Below are 25,952 nucleotides of genomic sequence, written 5' to 3'. Positions count from 1 at the left end.
ATGTGAAGTCCTCATGCAAAGAGAATCCTTTCCAAGTGATTTCCAGTGAGTGGACAGGGAATGACAGAGGTGGTAATGGGATACGGGGCTTTTACCGCTAAGTCAGTGGTGTGGATCCAGCCCAAGCTAGTGCTGACCTAAAGTCATCCCTGCCTGACAGCTCATTCCTGCCGTGCTGGGGTGGTTGGAGCTGGTCCTGTAAGGACAGGTGTGAACCTCAGAGGGGCAGGATGAACAAGCCTGTAGAAATATTGGCTTCCACTGGAGGGACTGTAGTGCTGGAGCAGAGCTGAAGAATGGTAAGCTGACTGCACAAGTAACAAGTCTCTTCATAAAATAAATGTACAGCCTTTAAGGATATCTTCTAGCTGTAGGGATTGTGCCTTTCAAAGTGCTTCCAGTTGGCATAAAATCAAGTGTATCACCTGAGTGATTAACTAGTAAGTGGTGTCAAGTAGAAGGGCTATTTAAATAAAAAAGAAATATATATATATATAAAAGCAGTGAAGTCAAATTGGCCTAAAATGATGGTGTTATGTATTCTCACTTTTGGAGCTGAGCTGACAAAGTTGTTACTATAGGCAAAATGAAATTTGCACTTCACAGTTTTTGGAGAGATGCAGTTTAGATGTGATACAGATATGCAGTATTCAGCTTCTAACGGTGGCTGGGTTTTTTGGATCTGGTCCAAAGTCCATTTAGAAAAGCCACTTTCATGCAGAGATTCCAGTGACCTCAAGTCCTTCCTGACCTGAGATACTGAGTTCTGGGGTTTTTTCTGATTCTTTGAGATGCTCAGGCTTCTCAGCAGTTAACTCCTATAAAATGAAGGCTCAACAGAAGTGCAGGAGGAGTAACAGATATATCAGGTGTGGTATCACTGTCCAGCTCTGGGATTCTTAGTGCCCTGTAGTAGTCAATGAGAGCAGGTGGGTATTGTTAAAGGAGCTAGCCCTAAAAGCAAGCGCTAACAGTTTCAAGTGTGTTGAAATACTTTTGGTTTCACAGTTTTGAAGTTAATGACATAGACAGAGTTTCTTTAAAGGAAAACTTGAGGGTGATCAGAGTGCTCAGTTTACTAAAACTTAAAGCTTATTTCCAAGCACCTTTGATTTCAGATGTTTAAATAAAAGAAAAAAAACCCAACCAACAACCCAAACCTCCCCCCTTAACATGAGAGAGAGATGTCTAAAAATATCAGCCAGATTTTTATTCGTGAAACTTTATCTCCTGTCCTTGCTTTGCTCTGCCTTGACATTTAGTATAATTATATTTCCAGCAGGTGGAATTGTCTTCATTTTAAATAAACTGAGTCTAATGCTGTAGTCTACACTAGCCAAAAGTTGGGCTCTCTTGGTTCCTACTAATAGGCAGAGAATTCCTCTTGCACCAGCAGAAGACTGCTGGGGAAAACCACTTTCAGATGCACAAAGAAAAAACAAAAGTGCTGTACCTCCTTCACATCAGTAATTATGGCTTCAGCTGAAAGAGGCCTCCAACACAATCTTTCCATATTTTTGTTTTTGCTCCACAAGATTGTATGAGAAGAGTAATGTGATATATCTCTCTTTCAGGTTTCATTTCTTGGATATTAATTTGCAAATCTGAAGAGATGGCATTTCTTGCAGTGAACGTGTTGATTGGGATATTTATTTACTTTAGCAGTGTAAAAGGATCTTCCCAGCCTCAAGCAAGGGTGTTCCTAACATTCAATGGTAAGAAGATAAACATTCTTAAACAAATATTATGACTGAATATTTTCTTCATCTCCCTAAATTCAATAACTGAATAGAAACTGGCATTTTGATCGGTGTCCAAATTTTTGGTTTGTTGCTGAGGCACCTGTCAGCCTAAATCTGATTCCCTTACCAGAGTCTACCTATCGCTATAAATGCATAATTAATATATAATTAATAGGCTTTTCTCTTTATTTTGAGTTATTATTACTTACAAACAACTAAAAATTTATTTCTTATCTGTAATTTTGCATGGATAAAATAAAACACATTACACGTGGAGGTTATTAATGATTTGAGTTGCTTTCCTTTTCAGTCAACTGAAACACTCTATATTCTGAAAATGAGGCTGCCTGAAGTTTTACCAAAATAGTTAACCAGGCACAGAGTCCTTTGAAAAAAAATGTCATTCCTTGTGCACTTTGTGCTCTGTGTAGGATGTACATAGCCTGTAGCAATCACTGATGCCTTCATACTGTAAACGAGTGAAGAAAATTATAATTTTCAAAAGAAATTTTCTTTTACTTTTTAAGTGCTGAGCAGTACCTCATAGCTGCAATTATCCCAGTATTACTTTTAATAGTAAAGTAACTTATTCTTCTAGTCTTAAATGCTGATTTTAGCCACGACTTCAGAATGTGTGTGTTCTTCAGCTTACCGTGTCTGTTAAATCTGAGCTGAAACTTTCTGTCACTAGTTATAGAGGCATTGAGTTTCTCCAGCCCTCTGCCTTTTCTGTGATTGTCTTTGAGGCGTGAGGGCTTGCTATTTCCTGCACCAATACTGCTTGCATTGGGTTGGCTTCTGTGTTTCATTAAGGCTGGGATGCCCTGCCGCTGCCTTGGGAATATTCTGTGTGCTCTGAGCAATCTTTAAGAATTGCTTTAAAAATAGTCAGAGCTAGCAAGTATCTTAAACTTCTGTTTGCTACAATGATCAATAACTACTCAAACATGAGTGAGAGATATCCAGGAGACTGCCAAGTTAGACCTGCAAATACCAACCAGGGTTTGAATAATTATAGTCTACAATAAGGGGCCCTTATCTGATGAGTGCAGTACCTAATAGGTGTAAAATAGCATGGGTCAAGTAAAAGAAATAGTAAGAACTGAGTTCCAAGAAGGAATTCAAATGAAGAAGTAGGGTTAGGAATTTCTTTTCCTTGTTTAAAGTCTGCACTGATTTTGGTGGAGATGGTGCTGCTTTGGCACAACTCAACACAGAAGCTAGTTTGGCTGTGGCTATGTGTTTCGTTGCAGGTTTGCCACAGTTATGCAGAACAGGCTGATTTAGATTGCCACATCATCTCCTTGGTGGCCTTGAAAGTAATCTAAGCTTCCCTTGATCTCTGGTATGACCATGAAGTAGGAAGTGTTCATGTTTTGTGGTATTCAACCTTGTGAATGGGAAAGAATTATAATGAGAAGCAAATGGTTTTAACAGAAACTCACGAGCTTTTGTTTCATCACAGGTATCCTGCAAGGCTGAAACAGTGAAGCAGACATAGGGCGAAAGACCCCAAACGTAGGAATTTTAAAAAAGAATTGAATTAAAACCTTAGTTGCTGTGTCCCTGAAAAGAGGTTGTCCCTCCTTCCTTTAGAAGGGGCTATGACAGCTTTATGCTGCAGTGACCCCTTTGTCTTGGTCAGGTTCTTGGGCCCCAAGAGCTCTGTCCCCTGTGCCAGCCCTGGGGACACAGCCTTGCCTCACTAGTTCTGCTGTAGCCCTCCTTGGTTGCCTTGGTTAGAGAGCCTCGCAACACTTTCTGATTTTCCTAAAAGTGACTTTTTACTCTCCCTAATATTTAACAGCCAACCTTTAGAAAAGAAATTACATTTTTAAGTCCTAAATTTTTATTGGGTCTTTTGAAGTCCTAAAAGTAAAAAATGAATTATGTGTTTTTATAATATGAGGAATATGTCTGAAATAAAAAGCTAAGCTTTTTGTGTAATATATAAACAGAAGTTTTATTTTTAAACCTGATTTCCAGATGGTAAGAAACAACTTTTATTATGTGAAAAGAGTTTGCAGGTTGTTGTGTATACCAAGGTAATGGCTCCACCTGTAGTATGAGCTTCTGTTTTACAAATATTTACTTATATGAGCAGAGATGTAATAGAAGAAGATGAAACTTTGTATTCGTCTCCATTTAAGTGTGATAAGACACTCTGTTCATAAGCAGCTTCATAACTTTTTGTTTGTAAATCATGTAGAAATACCAAGTTATTTGGCAGTCTCCTTGCCCTGAGAAGCTGTCAGGTTTTATGGAGAATTGTCACTCTTTTAAAGTGCAGCATTTGAAAATAAAACCATACCATAATTAGGACTCCTTATGTTTAAATGACATCAGACAATAAAGACAAGTCATTCAAGCTTAGGATACTTAGTGATATGTTTCAAGTTCTGAATTGGATTTAGCTTGGTGTCTACAATTACATTGCATAAGTTTTGGGGGTAGAGTGTATACAGGAGGAGAAAGTGAGTGATGCTTTTCAAGCTAACCTGCTCCTTCAGGATCAAGTCAATTGAGCTTATTCACATAGCAGCATTTCTCATGGGAAAATCCAGCAAGTATCTTGACCTATTCTGTTTTTAATCAGGAAAGATAAAAATGTGAATAATTTGAATCATGGGCTGCTTTTCTCCTTGCCATCTACTTCATTAAGAATCAAATGTAATTAAAAAGTGCGCTTGGGTAATACCTCAAGAGCCTGATAATAGGGATTTTGCAATTAACTTAAATGGTGAAGGACTGCAACCCTAACTTCTATTTCTGAAATCAAAAGCCTGGCCCCTTGTCTAATTAAAATGTAGTTCATGACTTAGCTGAGGTTGTTAACTGTGTGTATGACGTGAGTGTGGAACTTATTGCTGTCTGCACCCTGAGTGTCTTGGAAATTGTGGTGCTGTACAGAACCCCGAGGCCTGATTGCTATTGCCTGCAGCTTGTATAGCTGTTTACTCAGCCGAAAGGAGAGGTCAGGCTGGAGCTGAACTGCTGCTTTGCTCAGGTGATCGTGGTTATACAGGGAACTGGCCCTATGGAGAACCAGGCAAAGGGGCTCTCGGTGTGCCTGGAGCAATTTCCTGTGACATGATTGTCCTGTTCATGGTGATGGCTCAAACCACTGGTACTTGTACAGTGTCTGCACTTGAAGAGCCACTGCAGCTGAAGAATAAAAGATGGCCCCAGGCTTTTCTGATTCTGAAATTGCAAAGATGTAAAGCCTGTTGTGCAGCAGGTGCAGCAGTGTTGGGAATCATCTGCTGTGTTATTTTGAGTGTGCAGGAGTGAGGGAACCTGGGTGGGGGAAGCAAAAAGGAGTCAACATGTCTCCCTGCACTTAGTATACTATTCCCCCTCCTCCTGCCTGTTCTGGCTCCTTGTCCCTGGAATAGGTATTTTTAATCTACTCAAATCACCTATCACAATTTAAAGCCATAGTTTATTTTCTCTTCATAGCACAAAGCTTACCTTATCTGTTTATGAACTATCAAGTGTGGTGCCTGCTGTTTCTCAAGCTCCATGCATTCCTCCTTGTCACTGTACGTTCCTGAACAGATAATTGGGAGCTGTATCCTTCAGTCTTCACAGGGAAAAAGCCTTTGTGAAATCAGTGGGAGTATTATAAGAATAAGGAAGGAGGTACTAGACTCCAGGTTAATAGCAGACTTTGTTTTATTCCAACTCACATTTACTTTTTGGGTTTTGTTGCAGCCCTAAAATGCTGAGCCATACCATTTTAACATCAAATTCTGAATTGATTGAAGCAGATGGAGTACTTGTTTTTTTAAAACTCATTCAAACTCGCACTCACCTAAACCTTCTTTTGGATTTAAATTTATACCGTGATACACAACAAAATGATAATTGCACAATTTGCTGGGAACATTTAATGCATTCCTACCTTAAATGTCTGGTCTAGCAGATATTTCCCATGCATACTCTCCTATTGTCTGCAGTGAAAATTCCATATGAGAAGTGGATCAAGGCTAATTTGCAGACAGTTTTGTTCTTCTCTTTGTTATAAAATTACTAGAACAAGTATAGGAATTTTGAGAAAGTATCAGTCAGATTCATTAATGACAATTAAAGTGCATAAAATGTCACCAGAGCAACTGCAGCACTTATTCAACTGTCAACATATTTTAAAAGATTTAATGCAACCCCTGTGGTTACCCTCAAGGAAAAATAAAGGAACTGAGAACCATTTTCCTTGAGCTCTTGAGCAACAGCAGTACAACTTGTTTTTAAACAATCCCTCATTGTAATGTTAATGTTACCACAGTTAATAAAAGTTCATTTATTATTTGCGGGACTTTGTGCTGATGACAGTCTAGTAGGCAAAGGTTTACGCTAATATAGTTGATTGGATCTTTTTTGGTGTCCATGGAATGAAAGCTATTTACGAAATAAATTAAAGCATTAAAAGAGGGGAAAAAAAAAAAGAGAAGAGATCAATGTTTTAATTTTGTTTACATGCAGGACTTACCCTGAATGTTCATATAGTTGCTTGATTTTCAGCAAATTACGAGTAATATTTTCTCAAAATTAACTGATTTGGGGCTCTCACATCTTCATGGATTTTAAATAATGTTAATTTATAAAGTGCTGAACATCAGTGATGTGAAAATTTCTCCAGTTTGTCTCTCACTGGAGATCTAAAAAACTTTATTTTAATACATCCAACTAAAAATAATATTGTTAAAGGAAGCATTATACAAAACCCTCTGTATTCTTTCTAGAGTTCCATGGTTAAAGACTCTACATCCCAAACGACATTGAATCTGCTTATTTTCACATTCTTGTTCAGTGCCAGTGTCTTTGAGTTGGCTTGTTATTATTGTTGACATGAGTGTACAGGAGAGGATAATTTATTGTTTCTGTATTTAGTTAAATTCTGCTATGTGATTTGACTTCACTTATGAAAATGGTCTTGCAATAAAACTGAAGTCACAGGTGGTGTTTGGTCCAGTTCTGTATTTGTGCTCTAAAATTACTGTAAGTGGTACCCTCATGGGAAAGCACAGATAAGTGTGTCTTCAAGGTGGTTAATTATCAGGCAACAAAGGTGCCTGATGATTAACAAAGGTAGTTAATTACCAGGCAACAAATTATCAGCCTACAAATTTGATCCTACTCTTGGATGAAAAGCTCATCTGAATTTGAAAAAAATTGTGAAGAATTGTTTTTTTCTTGCACTCTAGTGAGTAGATCTATTATCTAAGAGGTGACTTACTTATTTTAATCTCTTTATGTTCTTGAACTCAGTCAATTTGACCTGTATCTGAACCAGCCATGGTTTTGTTTGTTTTTTTTTTAATTTTGGTATGGAAAAATCAAACTTTATCTTAGAACATTTTGACAGATTCTTCACATCTTGGCACTCTCTGCTTGTCATAGAAGAAAGCAGCTTATCTTGGCCAATGCCATTGCTTTGTCATTACAATTCTTTCTTGCATTGCCTGTCCAAGGCAAATGCTGAAGTCCCTACGTAGGCAGTTACATTGCCATTATTCTACAATACTTATTCTTTTTATGTTTAGAAAATGTGATGAGAGAAAAATGGCATAGACATTTCTAATACCCCATTTTTTTCCGGATTGTTTGGGTACCAGTAACAAGAGCCCCTCTGTGAGCCATTTCCGTACTGGATGAGCTCACAGTGCACTTTGATATGTAGAGCTGCACAGGCCTTTGTGTGTATCAGATGTAATTAGTGACGTGACTCACAATAATTACTCATTTTATTGAAGTGTGTTGACTGAGATCCTGCCATGAATAAATACATGGACCAAGAACTTACGCTGTTACTTGAACTGCCTGTTCCCTCAACATGTGTATTTTGTTCTTTTTGGTGATGACTTTTCAGAGTTCTCAGTAACACTGCCTAATAAAAAGACTAGGCACTGTTTCTCAGGGAGTGGTCTTTGTCTTAGGGACTTAGTTTACTGATGCACAGTGCAGCTCCTTAGCTCATCTTGTCTCATCTTACAGTCAGACATCACTGGCTCAGCAGACACCAGGTTAAAAGAAGGCTGTATGTTTTTCCCTGTTGAATTGATTACAGAGGTGGGTCTCAGAGATACAACTGAGTGAAACGTGCTCCATTACCTGAGTGAATCAGGGTGATGTTGTATCTCTCTTAGTGGGAATCAAGATAAATGTGTATTTCCAGGAATGAAGAGAATGACTGTGATTAACAGAGGATTTTACAATTTCTCACTTCCTTTTGTATCTCTAACCTTATTAAATGCAAATGTGGTATTTTCATCATTACTTCATCTGCCACTGACACAGCTTTTCCAGGAAGCAGAAATCCTGGTAGTGAATTAGTGGAGCTAAGACTCAGGTGTAACAATGGAAAGAAGATAGAGAGTGATTGCTCTGCCTCTCCCGTTAAACCTCTCTGGAGCTGGGACCATCATCCCTTTGGAGAGTTCAGCTCTTCATCTTATCTTCGTGAATGAAAGGCTAACTATTCCTCCTTGAGGAGAAGTTTCTTGATTCTTTTGTGTGTAAGGTTGGTGGAGGTTTTGTTTCCTGCTCCTTTGTACAGCAGTATTTGGGATATTTCCAGCTACTACTCTAACCCAGCAGATCAGTTATGCAAAAGTGAGTACTACAAAGCCTCCTCAATTACCACAACTAATACCCCAGATTATACAAAGATTTTTTTTTTTCAGAAACACAGTACAGATAGTTTTAACTTGTAATCTTAGAAGGCTTGTATTCCAAAGCAGCATTTTGAAGATGTGTCTTACTGCCGTCTTACATCTTAACTACAAGAAGTTAGGGCATGATATTTCATCATTATTGGGAAAGAAAAAGAACAAAATCTAACTCTCCATCAAATTACCTTGATAGAAAAACGTCTCTGGAAAGTATTCCACTAGTACACAACTCCAGTCAGGGCTGACAGGGATTTGCAGGAAATGCAGGATTTATTGGGAACTCTGTGTGTTGTTGGGAGAAGAGAATTTCAGATCTGGTGTGTGAAGGCCCTCAAATCACCATGAGCTCAGAGACTGGTCTGTGAGCAACTTTCAGGGCTGATCTCTTAATTTGTGATTTAGCCACCATCTCCCAAGTGCTTTATGTAATTTTTAATGACATTGATAATACTGAGGAAGGAAGAACAGTTTTGATTTTGAGTTTTTAAAATTTTTATTTGGGGGCTGTAAGTAAACACTTCATATGAAATGCATCCTATTTTTATGAGGATGTTTTATTTCCAGTAAAAATTTCAAATGCAAATAGGATTTTGTGAAATGCAGTTTTTAGTGATAGAATGGAATGAATACACAGACTTTTGAACTGTTCTGCCTAATCTTACACACTTCTCTGGAATAAATTATTACCTCACCAATATTATCTTCTAGAATGTGCATGAGGAGACATCACAATCAGCTGGGACTGCCAAGTTTCTTCATGGAAAAAATATGTATATTGGCAGTTGTTCCTATTTAAAAAAAAAAATGAACATGAAATTAAGCTGAGTCCAAATTCTTTTAATTACAGGCACTGTTTTCAGCCATTAAGAAGGTCAGAATGGCATTCCAAAATTTAAAAAAAAAAAGGTTTTAAGAATTACACAGTAAATGTGTGGTGCATTAAAATTCACTTTCAACTGTTGTTTCAACTCTTCTCTCCTTTTAGAATTGCCTTTGCAATTTCACAGTTCTGATACTGCTTTGAAATGGAACTGAAAAACACAAGGTCTAGTAAATCCCTCCCTGACAGTAATACGCTTTCTCAGTTACATGTTCTCCTTATCATTTGTTGCTTTTGTTGCTTAACAATTTTTTCCTGTTGTTTAGAAACATTTCTCCTTACCATTCTTAATGAAAATATATTTATTTTCAAAAGCTTTGAGTTGTGCAGAGTAAATCAATGTGTCAGCTCAGAACCAATTAAATTGGACTAACATTTGTCTTCTTTTAACATCTGTGTAACTCAGGCTGGGTCTCTCAGTCTCCCAGCTCAAAGGAGCTGCAGAGTTAGATTTACAGGCATAAGAGAAATATGCAAGGCAAGCATCTGATCACTTATTTAGCTCAATTGGCTGAGAATGATGAGCTCCATTTCTTTCCTTGTGATGCAAAGTTTTGAACAGCAAAAGGAGAAGTACCATGGTGGATATGCACATCACAATTGATAGTGCAACAGGAAACAGAAAGGGGAAAACAGTAGCAGTAAATGTATTCATTAACATTGAAATAATTAAATATTTTCATTGGAACCTAACACTGATACAGAAACTCCTTGAGAGCTACTGCTCTCAGGAGAGTAGATTTTCCTTATCCTCTGAGATATCCATGGAGCCATAGCCAGCCAGGGAATGAAACACTTGGGTTTTCTTTGGGTCCAGCAGTGTCACACACCTCTTTGGCCTTTCTGGTGCATTTACACATCATGGCAGGTACTTTCTGTGGCCCCCAGGAGCTCCTCCTTGTCTGGAGCAACCAGCCTGCATGCTTCTCATTGCAGTTTTCTGAGACAGTCTCTTTGTGAGTATGTTGAGTGCTCTTACAAGGGAAATATCAAATTAGAGCACAAAAAAGTGAGCCCTTGAATTTTCAGAATGGCACTTTATGGGGGTTTTTAATATCAACCAATTAAGATGTTATTTTCAAGGAGAGGCTTGGCATTTTTTCAAAAATTTACTTCTTGAGGCCTGAAAGGGATTTAGTTGGCATGGAGAAGTGATCCCAGGCTTAGACTTTGTGATGGCTTCAACGTGAACACAGCTGGAATTTTTTAAGCTGATTTGACTAAAAACCCACTTCCTGCCACTGTTGAAAATAATGCACTATTTTTTTTTTACCTAAAGCAGACAAACCTACAGCAAAGACAAAAGAGTTTAAAGCCCCACATGAAGTGTATTATTGTGGCTTGCATTAAGGAACTAAAACAGTGTGTACACAACTATTAAATATGAAAATTAATATGCCTGTAAAGCCATTACCTCTTATTTAGAAACTAACCATCTTTTTAGCTTTGGTAAATCCCTTTAAAATTAGAAGAGTGTCAGCCATTCATTTCTCCAGCAGTAACATTCTTTTACTTATGGATACTTGCAAATGAAAGACTTTTTAGACAAAATTTTGAAAAGTAAAGTAGATAAAGTATCATTTGTTAGTAATTTTTATTCCATGTTTTTTCAAGCTCCCTCTCTACTATTTTCTGATCTCAGGTAAATGTGTTCTTAATTTCACACTAATAGCTGAAAGGCTAAGCTGCATAAAATTGCAAAAATAATTTGAAGCTTTCAGATGCAGTCAGGTGAAAGCTTCTGAGCAGTGCTCAGAAAGTGGAGCTAGGAGAAGAAGACTTAAGAACTTGTGTGGCAGATTGGCCTGCCAGCCAGGTCCAACAAACCACTGACTTTATCTGGTGATATTCTTCCCTTTGAGACATGGGAGAATCTGCTTGCACAGTATGTGCTTCTATAGCTGATTAATTCATCCTCCCCAGTGCTCTGAAGGTGAGCAGTGGGTTCATGAAGCAGCAGCATGGTGCTTACTTACTGAAGAGAAAGCACATGAGTCTTGCTGCATTTTTCTGTATATATGCCCCTGGACTAGTTAGACCAGGCTTTGTGGAAGAAGGGCAAGCACAGGAGTTCAGCATCTCCCCAGCAGCTGGGGAGAGCAGAACGACCACCCTGATGCAGGGGCTTGGAGGAGGATTTTATAGAGGAAAGCTGTGCCAGCTGAATCAATACAGGGGCAGGTTTCATACCTACTGTGGTAATTTACAGACATGTGTTGGATGGGGGAGACAATTTCATGGAAATAATTATGAAAACCCAACCAGCCAATCTTTCTTGAGTTGGATTTTCTTTTGTTGGAGATACAGGAATCTTCCTCAAATTATGACTTATTTTCCATTTACTATTAAAAAAAAAAAAAAAAAAAAAGGCGTATTTTATTCCAGATTCTCAGAGTGTCATTGCCAAAGAACTTTCCTTCATAAAAACATTCCAGTTGTATGCAGCACTGCAGTCAAGTGATGAGACCCCTCACTACTTTTTTCTTTTTTTTTTTTAATATTGTGCTTATATCCAGTGCATTTTTATGAGTACTGGTATTTTGGTATCGATATTAGTGTTGGTACTGGGATCAAGCACTGAACATTGAATGCTAGTTATGAGGCAGCCTGTCCTTCTCCTTGTATGCTCACTTCCTCTCTTACCTTGTTCTTAAAGAAGTGGAAGAATTCTGCCTGATTTTTTCCAAGAGGCAAGCAGCCGAGTTTATTCTTTTCACTCTGTGTGGTGACTGTAACAGACCTTTGCTTTAAGGTTATTTTCTTTTGCACAAGGGGACAGTGGCAAGGGAAGGGGTTTATGGCTTGCTTGTGGCTATTGAAAGCTTCCCTAGCCACCTGGAGATCACTTTCAGATTGGGCTGGATGTGAGAGAAAACATGCAACGTCTAAGATCAGCTAAACTTGAGATTGTGTGTAACATCAATAAACCACAGCACTCTGAATAAACAAGGTGGCCACTCAGTGTTTACTGTTCCCTTTGCTTATTTTTCCAGCACTGTGTGTGTGACAGCCCCAACCTGTTTGCTGAGCAGCTTCAAGTGGGTTTTGCTCAAAATAGGTCTAATTCTTAGCTGATAGGTTTAAATTGTATGTGGAAATGTGTTAGAGAGGACTAGGAGATTGTGGGACAATTTTTCTCTAAAAGGCCTTTTAAAGAAAGCAAATGTTTATCAGTGGAGAGTGTGGGAGTGACATAGGAAGCACCAGGAGGTGAAAGAGGCTTGTAGAGATTACGCACAGGCACAAAATACTGCACCCCAGATCTTTAGTATGAGAACATTCAGCCTTAATGTCTGCTCCAGAGGTAATCTCCAGTTCCTTTGAAGCTGACTTCAAATCTGATGTCAGATTTTTTGTTGAAGAAAGTACATGTGTGTTCTCTTTAGGTTGGTTTAGGAGGCAAAATACTATTTTTCACATAAAAATGGAGCATAGTTCTGAACTACTGTGTCATTTATGTGTTAAAGTTTGCTGCAGTCATGGCAATTTATTTGTTTTGATTTGTGAAGGTGGAAGATTGGGGAAAGAGGTTGTTCAGTTTTGGACCCTGCCAGCATAAAAGATTCTGGTGAAATAGGGCCACAAGGCTACAGTGGGTGCTGGAACACACGGTAGGCAGTTTCTTATGGTGGCTTCTGATAGGGAGAGTCAGACTTCTCAGCAGTACACAGTGACATCTGTTTAGTTGATAGGACTTTTTTTCTTTTCTTTATTCTGTTTTTCCTTTTTTCTTTTTTGCTTGGTTAGTTTTGTTCTGTTTTTACTGTTAGCATACTGAGACATTGATGCAGGTTGTACAAGGAGGCAACAGACTCGGTGCTTCTCCAGGTATTTGAAACTCAGCTAGGTGGGATCCTGTGCAAACCCACCTCACCTCAGTAGGTATTCTTGTTTCAAGCAGGATTTTGGCTGACACAACCTTCAGATATCTTTTCCAACCTGCATGTTTTTGTGCTTCTGTGATTTTATCAGAGATCAACAGGTGTGGGTGTTAAGACGTTGGTATCTATTTTGGCAGAGTTTCCAGTACAGCTTATCTATTAAAGTAGTTCTGAAGAAGAAATTTGGCTTCTCTCAAAAAGGTCAGAAATTTGACCCAAATGACCTTGAAAGCCATGAACACTCAGCATCAGGAATTTTTATTTAGGATTTTTTTTTCCTGCAAATTATTGTGCCTGAAGTGTGTGTTTCTAAGACTGAAGCAATTTGCACATTGTGTAAATTGTTTTCTTACAGTAAGAAATAGAATAGATTTTCCTGGTGTGGAGGGGAAAATCATGGGTTGGTCTGATTTGGTTGAATGGTAAAATATAACGATTCCTCTTCTAAGGAATGGCAAAAATCCTAGATATGCAGCATTACATGGAATTATATGAGGACAATGTCATATGATTCTATGTATATTTTCTGTAAATAATCTCCTTTTTTCTCTTGTTTAAGAAAAAGAGATTACCATATTTTTTTAACTGAGATTGTTCATAATACAATGATTAAATCAGTACATTATGATGGAGCATGAAGTATGTAGCTAAATTTATAGTTTAAATAAATTATATATTTATTTATTTATTACATTCTATTGAACTCGTTTATTACCAAATCAGAATAAAGATAAAATTTTATAAGAAACATTTCTGACCATGTTTACAGTATATGTTTGGTCTCACAACAACTACTTGATCTTGTTCTGGTTCTAGTTTGTTCTCCAAGTTTGTATCCGTGTGTGTGTGTAATGTTACATAGAACAGATAAAGCAGATTTCTACAGTACATGCTGTGTTTGGTGAGGTATATGTGTCTAATTCTGTGAAAATTTTATGTTATCTGATGTATTGCAGGTGTATAGCAAAAAATGTTTGCTAAAATATGATAGAATGGCAAGTCCAGTTAAAAAATTCTGAATTACCTGGCCACATCCTGTTTTGAATGTGAAGCATTTTTAATTTGTCCAAGCTATTGTATTTTCTTTAATTCGAGTGGCTGAATTTACATGCTTAAGCTCTGCTCTTTAGTGGTGTGTGCTCACACATATACAAGCAGCATAGAAAAAAATTAGTAACGTGATATGTACTTCTGAGCTTAAGCTTTTCCAGTCTGCAGTTTATACTGTAATATTTTGAATATTTGACAAATTCATTAGAATTGTATTGATTATTAGCCTGTACAGACATAGGGAAGATTTCTTGAGCCTTTTTGCAAGCCTGTACTGGTCTCTGACTGGCATTATTTATCAAAGTCCCTCTGTTGTTGCTGTCTGCTATAGAATCATGGAATCTTGTGGCTTGGAAGGGACCTCCAGCCAACATCATGCTCAAAACAGATCTGATTAGATCAGGTTGCTTTGAAACAAGTCCACTTAAATTTTTAGTAACTACAGAGGTGGAAATCCCACACTTTAACATCAGTGTTTCAGTAGCATTCCAACAGGTCATTTTACACATAAGTAAAAGAGTAATTCCCCATCTCTGAATGGTGTTCCATTCAGCAACCAGGTTTAGTGGAAGGTATCCCTGCCTATGGCAAGGGAGTTGAAATTAGATAATCTTTAAGGTCTGTTCCAACCCAAAACCAGTCCATGGTTGATTTTAGGATTTCCTTTTTTCGTTTGCTTTTTAAAACTGGAGAAACTCAATTCTGTCATCTCTCCATGGCAGCCATGTGGTCTAGAAACTTGTATCATTTTTTTTTTGGCTTATTTTTAGTCTTGGAAAGTTACCCTGTCATTCTAATGGTGAGTTGCTCACTTCACTATCTGCTCACCATCTCTTCACCCCTCTCCAAGTTCATCTCTGCATATAAAATGAACAGAATCTGGCTGTGTCTGTTACAATAATTCATAATTCAGCCACTTTAAAACTGTAAGATTCATATATCTCTCTTTGTATATGCTTTCTGACTATTAAGTTATTTTGACGTCCATTTGGGAAAGGAAAAGGAGGATTTTGTTGGCCTTGATGTTGTTAAGAGCCAATTATTGAAGTTTTGTTATTTTTTTTTCAAAGAATGTGAGCAAATTGTTTTGAGTGCCTGTGGCAGTTGTTGAATGTTTCTTGAAGTTGGGTTTGATGATATTATGAGGAAATCACCTGCCAGCTGGTTATAGAGGAACTTCTCTATAATTTTCTGGGAACTCCCTTTGATTCCTTCCCATAAATCAATTTCTATATACAGCTTAAAAGGAAAAGCCTGTTTACTAGTTCCCTATTAATTTACATTTTGGGCATTAATTCTTGTCACTGAGGGAAGCCAAAGCAGTGTTTCATTTGGCAATACCAAAATCTCTTGTATTTGAAGAATAAAATAGAATAGATCTCAGTTCACTTCTTTAGATTCTCAGCAGACAAATTCATTCTCAGTGTGGTAAAGTATAGGTGGATTTTGTCTGAAAAGAGATATTCATTTCCATTTGATCTGCCTTAATCCTGAGGATATGGGTTCACATCCCAGAGCTATTGAAAACACGAACTTGATGCTTCCATCAGCTTTCGAAAGCTCTGTGATTGAAGGTCTCAGCAGCTGTTATCTACTATAATAAATGCCAATGATAAAAAAAGACTAGATAAGCTGAGGATTTTTTTTTTTTTTGAAGAGCAAATAAAAGCATTTTCTTTCTAAATGAAGTTAGGAAAAAAATCCCTTGATTATTTCTTTATTGATAGAAATTACCAACAAGATTGTTCTTTTCCACAAATGCTGCTTAGGATTTGGGGGGTCACAGTTCATCGCAAAATATTCTGCCTCTGTTTGCCCAGCTGCCACACCTCCTCTGCCTTATCTCCTCCTCTGTGTGAAGAAAGAAAGTAAGGTAAAGGGAATAACAGGTTTAGTGCTGCTCTGCTTGTAGGCCATAATCAATGCAAGTGGTGTTAACAGGATTAAGACTTTTTGCGTCCATGTGTGTATCCCACCCTAGAGGATTGGTACCCTAATATTTAAGCACAGGCAAGATAGAACAATTCCTGGTGTGGTTTTGCCTATATAGTGACATGTATTGGTGATACAAATTACAGGATTTTTTTTTAAAGCTTTTTTTTTTTTTTTGGGTGGGTGGAAGGGGTGATGGTGGTAGTTTTTTTTTGTTAGTTTTGTTTGTTTTTACTGTTAAGTCAAGGTTGAAACAACTGGGAACTGCTCCTCCAGCATAACCTGGGTAGTCTAGGCAGAATGGACCCTCAGAAGCAAGCCAAAATGCCAAAACCAAAGGAAACTCTTAGGGAGAAAAAGGAAGGATGTTTCTTTACTCTTTCATTCCAACTTCAATTTTATGGATGTTACGCACAAATTAAAGTAAGATTATATTACAGAACTGTGTGTTGCAAAACCTTATGGCACAAAACCTAAAGAAAAAAAAAATCCATATTCATGTCGGATGCATTTTAATTTCAAAATGGTCCACAGAGTTTATGGCCAGAATATCATTTGTATTGCAGCAGTCTTTCTCTAGCTTACATGTTTCAGTTTGGTTTTGGCAAAACAAAAGTAAACAGTTAAAAAGACATTTATCTTTGTGGGGACAAAAAAACCCTTCTGAAGTCCAGTGATGTTACCAAATTTTGTATCACAATCATATTTTCCAGTGGTTGCAATATTTCAATTAGAAATCTACATTTAATCACTCTCCACCCTAAAAGAGGGTGTGCAGTTATGAACACAGTGATACATGCCAGTGTTCAATGATGTCTTTCATTGTAAGAGAGTATTCAGTTTTCTGATGAATGTTAGAATGAAAACAGAATAGATTAAAATCAGTTTCTATGTTTTTATTTTTTTTTATATGTCCAAACAGCATCATGAAGCATTCATCCAGCTCAGAGATTTCAGGGCCATGGATGTGGCTTTGCATTAACAAGGTGGCATTTACATGTCTTAGGACTGGCCTTGCTACTCCTCTTGGCAATGATGAAATGGACACACGTTTGCTACTGTGCCTTCCTCACTGCCCATACCAGTAATTGCCACTTTGTATTATTTATAGAGACTGAGTTGGTTTGCAGTTTTGTTTTTTTCCTGCTTTTCTCTTTAGCCACTATCCAACACAACTGCACCCAAGCCTTTTTTGAGGTTTGTCTGGTGGAAGTAGAATTAAAGATTTTGTGTACTTTGCTGTCTTATGACAACTGGCAGCAACTGAAATGAGGCATGTCAAGTGACTACCACAAAAAGAAGTTAGTAATTTACAAGTTCAGACAAAGGTTGAAGAAACAAACCTTCTCTGTAGTTGTTCTGTCTTGTACAGTCTGCTAATATTTTTGCATTTGAAAATATTTAATTTTCCTAATTGAGAGAATGTTGCACTACAGTTGAGAAGAAAAGGCAAAATCAAAAGCTGAATACTTTCATTTTCAGCAGAGCAGTGCTAATGCTTATGTTTAGTCAGTGAGAAAAACATGGGGGTGGATGAGAAACAATAATTCATTACTGTCTCTCTTGCAAGCAATTAAATATGTCTCATACGTGGCTGATTAAAGCTGCCTTTTTTCCATAATAATAAGATTCATTGGAATCAGGATGAGACTAGGGCCATTTCTCACAACATATCAAACCTTTAGTGGAAGGGAAAAAGTAAAACCCAAATGCCAGCCTTGCCGGGTTGAGTTGGATTATGCAGTCAATATCCATAGCTTGCAATAGATGCAGAGTTACTCTTTCTAGTCTGATGTTGACACCTGTTCATAGCTTGACCTGCTGAATCTTAACCAGTGCACCACATCTGAGAAGTTTCCTCGCATGACAAAAGCATGGGTCAGGAAGCTGCTGATCTGATGTCTTCACAAGTCTAACATAAAGGTTACATGTGAAATCATAGATGCTTTGTGTAACAAAGGGCCCTCCCCATCCTCAGTGTGTCTGCTTTTAAAATAGATATAGAAGGATTTTGGAAAATCAATCTCTGTAATGTCTTTCCCTTTCTATAAAACATATTATTATGTATTTCCAAGCTCCTTAAGATACTACATACTATTTTGCTAGGCTAAAATATACATTGCTCTTACAATTTTTCACACTTGCTGTCTCCTCTGATTTGATTCACATTTTCTCCCTTCTGTATCTAGTTCCCTGTCCAAGTTAAAATGTAAAACAAAGTATAAGAGATGCTTGGGCCCCTGAACACATTGCTGAAAGGTTCGATTTTCTGCACACAAGTGTTCAGAGTATTTCTCACAGAAGAATTGAATAAATTATGGAGATTCCAGTCACAGAACAGTGAATAGTATTGTCAGTTTGCTTAGGAAAAACTAATGAGGTTGTAAAGAAATACTGTCTGCTTTATAAGAGTAAAATTTGACAGCTGGAAAAACAAGGGCAATAGGCTGGTTTCCATTTTCCATTGATTTTAGCCCCCAACATTCAGAAGACTTCCTTTTCTGCAAAACCACATTCACACTGCCTACACATGAACACACAATGGTCTTTTGCTTCAAGCCAGAGGCAGATTAAACTTCATTAGGAGAGTAAGACTTGAGGAAAGTTCAAACTGTAACAGATAGTAATTTGACAAATAAAGAATTAGGGTTTGTTTTACTAAGCCAAAAATAAAGGCCAGAGCGAGGTTCCCATGGCTCTTTTGTGCCTTTAACCACTGGGTAGGAATACCATCCCTTTTCATAGTCTGGTTTACATACTGTATAAGCCTAGCAGACACACACCATGGCTGTTTCAATGCATTTAAGCACTCACTGGAAACATATATATCCTCATTAAATTAAAAAAAGAAAAACCCATAAAGTATTTCCCTTAGAGCAAGAAATAAAAACAGTAACTAGAATATGTGTTCAGAGTTTTCTTAGGTAGATGCACTAGTAGCTCAGCTTAAAATCAACAAGAATGAATGCATTCTATGTCTGAATGAATTTCATTAGCTTTCTGTAGCAACATTAAATTCTCAGCCAAGCATCCCTGTATTTACATATTTACACATGGCCAAGCCTTGTTGTTCTAGGGAAAAAAGGATGGATCATTGCAGGTGAGTGACAGATACTTATGGTAACTGATAGGCTGTGATTTGAGAAGTTTAAGTTCTTCTCACGGAAACTGTGTAGTGGCTAATGTGCAGTGGCACAATCCCATACAAAGGTCTCTGACATCATTATCTGAAAATTTTTGAGTAATATTTATTGGATGAACTTCAACAGACAATCTACCTGCTAAATATTGTACACTGGAATGTGGAAGTAACTGCATGCAAACAATATTACAAAGTGAGGGCTTATACAGAATGATGTGCTGAAATGCCTGGCAAAAACATTATGAGACTGTCTCCTGGACTGGAATGCAAAGGCACTGTGTCTTCGTGTCTGTTCTTGTTCTTGAGATTTTGGTACCTCAGACTGGGAGCTGAAATAACCCTGTCAAATAAACAAATGCTCCAAAAATCATCAGGCTTCTTTAAATATTACCTGGAATTATCTAGGGGAGAATCTTTGAGGACAGGAATAGGACACAAACCTTGGTATTTGTCTTATTCAGGTCTGCAGGGAGGTACAGCTATTATCCTGGAATCTGCACAGAGGAACATTGCCTGGAGAGAAATATTTACATAGTTTACATTCAAAGAACTGAGCTGGCACTATATTTTCTGCATACAATAAAGAGAGGAAAAAAAGTTTTAATTTCCATATTAATTTGGAAGCAAAAAGTTTGAAGTTCCAATTCCAGCATGTTTCTTAAGTAATGTTGTAGGTAGGAGATATAAGCTACTTAATAAACACATACATAAAATTATATATATATATGTCTCTTTTCCAGGTTAGGTAGAGGTGGCTCGTCAGATTAGAATTTGAAGCCCAAATATGGGCAAGACGCGGTATGAAAGATGAACCCCTCCCACCCTGAACCGATTCCACTGTCCACCTAAACCCGCCGGGAAGGGGCTCATAATCAAGAGGATACAATCGTTCTAGCTTTGCTTACAAAAATATGGACAATCTCTCAGAGGCAACAAGGACTCTGGATGTCAAGGCCTGGGCAAACCTCCCTAGCCTCGATTTAGGGAGGCCCAAGGCTAGAAGTTTCACTTTTCACTCCTCTCTTTAGTCTCTGCCATGATACACAAAAAATAATGCAGAATGAGCTGAATTTGACTGAGAATCTTAAGGGGCTCAGATTAGGTCTGAATTGTAAGTGCAATGTATTGTTTATATAATCATTATTTTATAGGAGCTGTTAGCTCTGTAAAACAGAGAAATTGTCCTTTCGGGGCAGTTTCTGGATGGTGGAAGACTCGAGCTGTGGCCAACGACTGTTCTGTTCTTCACATACACCAAATGATTCCTGCAGCCTGCTGAAGATGCATTAGCCCCCTGCCCCCAAAATCTTCTCTTTGGTTTTGTTCTGCGCAGACTAGATCTCACAGATCAGTAGTTCTCCATCTCCAAAGCTGAATGTTGGGAAACATATACTTTTGAAAGTTTGGTAACACTTTGTCCTGGATTTAGACTGGCTCACAAATGCCAGTTAATTTTGTGTGTGTTGCCAGAAGGTACTCCTGTGCATGGAGGTTTTAAGTTCAGTGAGTGAACAAATCTGTCAGTTGTATTGCTAGTGATCCCCAAAAGCTGCATACAGACATACAGGGATGCCTGTGTCCTGGAATGGGTTTCAGCCCTGGTGAATAACTCCTTTAAAACTTTATAAGGTTAATTAAATTGTCGTTTGGTACTTTGTAAGAACGATTTACTTTATGACTTTAAGGAAACTACTTCACTGAAAGCAACTATAAAATGATGAAAACTGTGAATTAAGTTTTCTAAATTATTTTTACCAAAGTTAAGGGAAAAAAGAAATATGAGTCATAGTGAAAATTGTACATTTCTTTAAAATAAGGCCTACATTGTAGTCAATATATATATCAGAACAATCCTGGTGATACTAATTTAAAACCCGTGAAATGCAAGGCAATATGTACTTAGAACCCAATGCTGAAGTGTGTAATTAATAGAAATTGCCTTGTGTTGCAATTAGAATTTGTGCTGACAGTGAAAAATACAGTTTGAAACCACACATTTGGACTGACTCCCTTTTCTCTCTTCGTCATTCAAGTAGACTTCTCAGCTGTGTATGTGGGGGCAGCTGCATTTACCTCTAATGAAATTACAGCAGTAGAGAATTTGGCTTTGTTTCATTAACTTCACTTGTTTCTTCGAGCTTTTATGTCTTGTTCCCTCAAGCAACAGTATAGATATCTATTCAAGATATTTGTGAATTCAGAATACTTTGCATTTTCTGCCTCAGGTAAGGAAGGTATCTAAATCTCTCTCTTTTCCTAGTGTACGCATGTACACACAATATTCTGTCCCTTTATCTACTTGTGTAAACATACACACAGGCAACAAAAGGTCACTCTGAAACCCCTGACTTAAGAAATAGATCAAATAAATATTTAAATCCAGTCACAATGAAAAGATATGTTTTAAATCTAGGAAATGTGAAAAACAGAAATATTAGAAATCTTAACCCTCTGATCCACCTCATTTTATTGAAAAAGTGTTTGTTCCAGCACATTTTTGTAGTGCTTTCTCTTGTTCGGTAATGAATATCTTAAGCACAGAAACTTTTTTTCTGAGCTTTTATTTCAGGAGGAAGAATTATTTTCTAACTGTGAGCCTTTGTTTTCTATTTTGTAACTCTCTGTAACAGTGAATTATACTTTTGTGCACCATACTAATCCTATCCAGTTTGAGCACAGAGTACTCACAGAGAAACTGTTGCTGTGTTACTTTACAATATTTTTTACCTTGATGGCCATGCTTGGTTTGTTTGCTTGTTCATGATTTCTTAATGTTCCTTCATAATTCAGTCTCTTTAGTCTCTTGAATACTTACACTGATCCGACTTTGTGCCAGTTCACAATTAGTAATCAGTAATTATAATTAGTAATCAGTGTCTTCACAATTAGTAATACTGAAAAACTTGAAAAGAAAGTTCATTATTCTATGGATAAACTTAGAGTGGTAAAGGGCTGTTCTCTGATGAGATTCTTCCAGGTAGCGTTCAAAGTGATGCTAAATACAAGTCAGAGCATTTTTAATTTATTTCTTGCAGGTGCATATGCTTCCATGGTAATTTAATGTGTGCAAATCCAGACCAACTCCCTTGAAGTTGGTGAATATGCATCACCTTCCTAATTGTGTATTAAGGGATTAGATTTGAGATGGTAGAAGTTCAGTGAGCCAAGTCCATAGGCTCACTCACATATCAGCCGTGAAACAGAACTAGTGAAATAATGGAGCCAAGACTTTGGACAGCTCTATTTACATGCTTATGTGGATGCTGTTTCCTGAAACTTGTCATTTTGTTGTTGACTCACCAGCTGCACAAATGCAAAGGGCTGCACTCTCAACTTTTTAATTTATTCAGGCGCAAGTCTATTCTTGTCTTCTAAAGGACACGTGTGCAGAAGAATAGCAGCATGAATTAGAGACTGTGTTTTTCCAGAGGTTTTCAGACTAATTCATCCTAGATTTTGCCAGTCAGCTTGACTGGAGATGGAAATGCCAAGTTTTACCTGTGAAAGGAAATGATACCTGAAGGTCACTCAGACAATTTCCTAATTGCTACTTGAGACAGGATTGCCCTGTCAGATGTTGGGGGAGGCCCATGTGGAGTTGGATTGCTGGTAAGAGCAGGTGGGGATGCTTCATTAGGCTTCTTATCTCAGGAATTTGTCTCCCCACTTCCCCCAGCAGCACTTAGGTGTCAGAGCAGTCTGCTGCTCACAGAGATCCAAACATAATGCAACAATACTGGAACAGAAGCTTCATGATTTAGGAACTAGACCTGTTAGTGTGTCTGTGTGACTGATATTGTCAGTATTTTGCTGGTGTTGAAATACTGCAGTGTAAGCAGATTTCACCAGATTTATTCATAGAAAATCTGGCTGCCAGTGCTAAACCCTTTCTTTGTACATGCTTCTGCTGGAGGCTTCATTTGAAAGCATGATTTTGGCTTGCATATGAAATTGCGCTCTGAACAGCCTCACACTTAACCAAGAAGGATGTTTAGGTCTGGAATTTTGTGTGAGCCTCAGGCTTGGTTCAGCATTGTTTACTCAGACAATTGTCCCTGGTGCCAGCAGTCCTTATTACATAGCTTTGCAGTCTGCTGCCTCCTCGGCCCTCTCTCAGCATGGACATACTCTGCAGAAAGCAGCCTCAGCATGCCCTGGAAGGAGATGGAAGTGTAGTTCAGCAGTGGAGTCTCTACTGCTGTTGTGCAATATGCATGTAAAATCATCTCCTTATGCTTGTTGTTTACTGTGCAACAGACATTCAGGAATTTTCAGTTTAAGAAGAAGTTTAGCTGACCCAATTTCTTGGGATGGAGTATAAAAGGGATGTAGAGAAACAAGGAGGCATGAGTGGGCTTTTGTTAAAGAACAGTGGAAAACAAGAAAGACTTACCATGATGCTCTGAAAAAGCTTGTAATTTCTAATATATTATTTTTATAGCAATTGTGTCCATACAAAATAGCACCCAAATATAACAAACAAAATAAGTTAGACTTGTATGGGTTGGGTGATTTGTTGTTGTTGTGGTTTTTGGTTTTTGTTTTATTTTTCAGGTGCATAAGATACCTGAAGGCAGTTTTAACTTGCATAGGATTCAAAGGATTGTAACATATGATATATGCAAAATAAGAAGAATTTCTTGTTTGTTCTCTTGCTTTCTTTATGGATAAATGTCTGTGTGCCAGGCAGCAGACAGATCTAAAGTGCAGAATTATTTAGGTATGCAAGAGGCAATGGTGTTCAATTAATGATGTTTAAATAATTTGATACTACTGTTCTTTAAGTAGAGTAAATGAATGTAACAAATGTAGGCAGTGCCTTTTGAGCCCATTAGCTTTATCACTTCCTTGAAGGTATGAAAAAATTTGAAGGCAGCATCAGAAAAAATATTAAATAAAATCCAAAATGCTTATATTTTCACTGGGATCATTAGAATTTGTCCTTGGATTTTAAAGCATTTTTCATTGCCTACTTTGAAGAGGTTTTTCATACAAGCCAAAAAACCTGGATGAGAATGTTGTGCAATAATAACAATTTCAGGAGGTTCTGTGTAGGAGAGCCACTGAGTAAACTACAGAAATAGCTTCAAAATCCATGGTAGGAAAATAAGACTCTGCTATCACTTTTCCATGTGTATTAGACATCAGAACTGAAAATCAGGGAAAACAGTCCTAATCTTCAGTTGTATTTTATGTCATTTTCTCTCCTGCTGGTCCCTGTTACTACTTTACACAGTTAAATGCAGATTTTTGTGTAGCAATGCTACAGCAGCTATATTGATCATTCTTCTTGAGCCTGGTTTGATCCTGTGCTTCTCACACTTTGTGACTCAGCCATGTCTGAGCAGGGAATTGTATTTTCCTGGGCTGCTGAGTGTGTGGGTAAATCTGGCCATCCCTGTCCAACCTGCACATCTCCACGAGAGCAGCACGGCTTCCCTCGGGCTGCCACAGCCGGACACGATTCCCAGCTCTGCTCTGCGGGGCTGCTGCCCATGCCAGGCTTGAGCTCTCTTGACTCCTTGCCCAGATGACAGAGCTGCCCTGCGAGCCTCTCCAGGGTCGTGGCTGTCCACATGCAGGGAGCTGAGCAGCCTTCCCACTGCCAGCGGGCAGCTGTGTCTCAGCCGTGTATTTTTGGAAGTCTCTGAACTTTACAGTTAAAGATGTGCCAGAAGTATTTAGGAAAAGTTCAGGAGATGTTGAGCTCTTGAGTGCTTGTTTACTGAGCCTCTGTCCTGACAGAGTTAATAAAACTTAGTTTGACAGTCCTCAACTCAGTTTAAGAGGATAAAGCTTTCAGCTGCAGGTTTGTTTCAGTTACCTTATGGGCTGCAACATGCTTCATAGAAACTCTCAGCATTTAAAAAAAAAAAATTAAAATATATTTTCAGATTGCCAATAAAGAAAAACTTTTAAGAATATAATACTTCCAGGAATTGATCCTGGAATAATGTGGGCTGAGCAAGCTTTAGCACCACCAGTGCTGCAGTGGCAAACTTTGATCAGCATCAGAGGGAGATGGAGGTTGGAGAAGAGGAGTGGGGAGTGATGGCAGGAGAAAAACAGAAGTGGGCTCTGCTTCAGAATGAGCAGAACCCATCAAGAAAGTACTGAGCTGAATTAAGATGAGAAATAACTATTTTACTTTATTTCTGTCCCCTAGAAAAGAAGTAATGAAAAGCTTTGGTTATTCTGTCATGGTGTCTAATTTAGTTAACCTCAGTAGGCCATTTGCCAGCTTCCATGGAAGGAAGAACTGTTAAATTATGTTAAAAACAAATAAAAATTTCCTGTTGCATCAAGCATTCCACCTTTCCTTTCTGTAATGCTCCTAAGTATTTCCCACGAGGGACTCATTGGCTTGTCAGGGGATTTAGCATTCATGTAACAGTCTAAAAAGATAATTGTCTCATGATTTGCTATTACAGCAGTATTTTGAAGAGATTTGTGGGGAGGGCAAGATTTTGAGGAACAGCACAGTGCCTGCTGTCTTCTCACAATAGGCTTTTTTCTCCCCTCTATGACCACTCATCCTCCTCCTGTGCAAGTTTAGCATCTGTGAAGGGCTTTGAGCGTGCTGATCTTCTACTGTGCCTCTTCCTGCTCTGCATTTCTTTTATGAGTGCTTCAGCTGGAATGTATTTGAAACAT

At 38.0% G+C, this 25,952-nt stretch overlaps 1 protein-coding gene across 2 annotated transcripts in view; it reads left to right on the top strand.

Annotated features, from left to right (window-relative positions):
* SEMA3C (semaphorin 3C) overlaps nt 1–25,952 on the top strand; it is a 128,531-nt gene that overhangs the window by 1,838 nt on the left and 100,741 nt on the right. Inside the window, exons 1-2 of one of the 2 annotated variants that reach the window (XM_085568367.1) lie at nt 576–1,444; nt 1,575–1,715. In XM_085568367.1, the coding sequence (XP_085424493.1) occupies nt 1,613–1,715 (103 nt within the window). In that variant the 5' untranslated portion in view covers nt 576–1,444; nt 1,575–1,612. Of the gene's footprint in view, nt 1–575; nt 1,445–1,574; nt 1,716–25,952 lie in introns of those variants that run through there. The other variant, XM_085568366.1, reaches the window with a different exon arrangement.

This window comes from Lonchura striata, chromosome 1A, assembly GCF_050655825.1.
Source record: "Lonchura striata isolate lonStrDom1 chromosome 1A, ASM5065582v1, whole genome shotgun sequence".
Classification (NCBI taxonomy): domain Eukaryota; kingdom Metazoa; phylum Chordata; class Aves; order Passeriformes; family Estrildidae; genus Lonchura; species Lonchura striata.
Note: the sequence above shows the minus strand (reverse complement) of the source record. Positions and strands in the feature narration are given on the sequence as shown.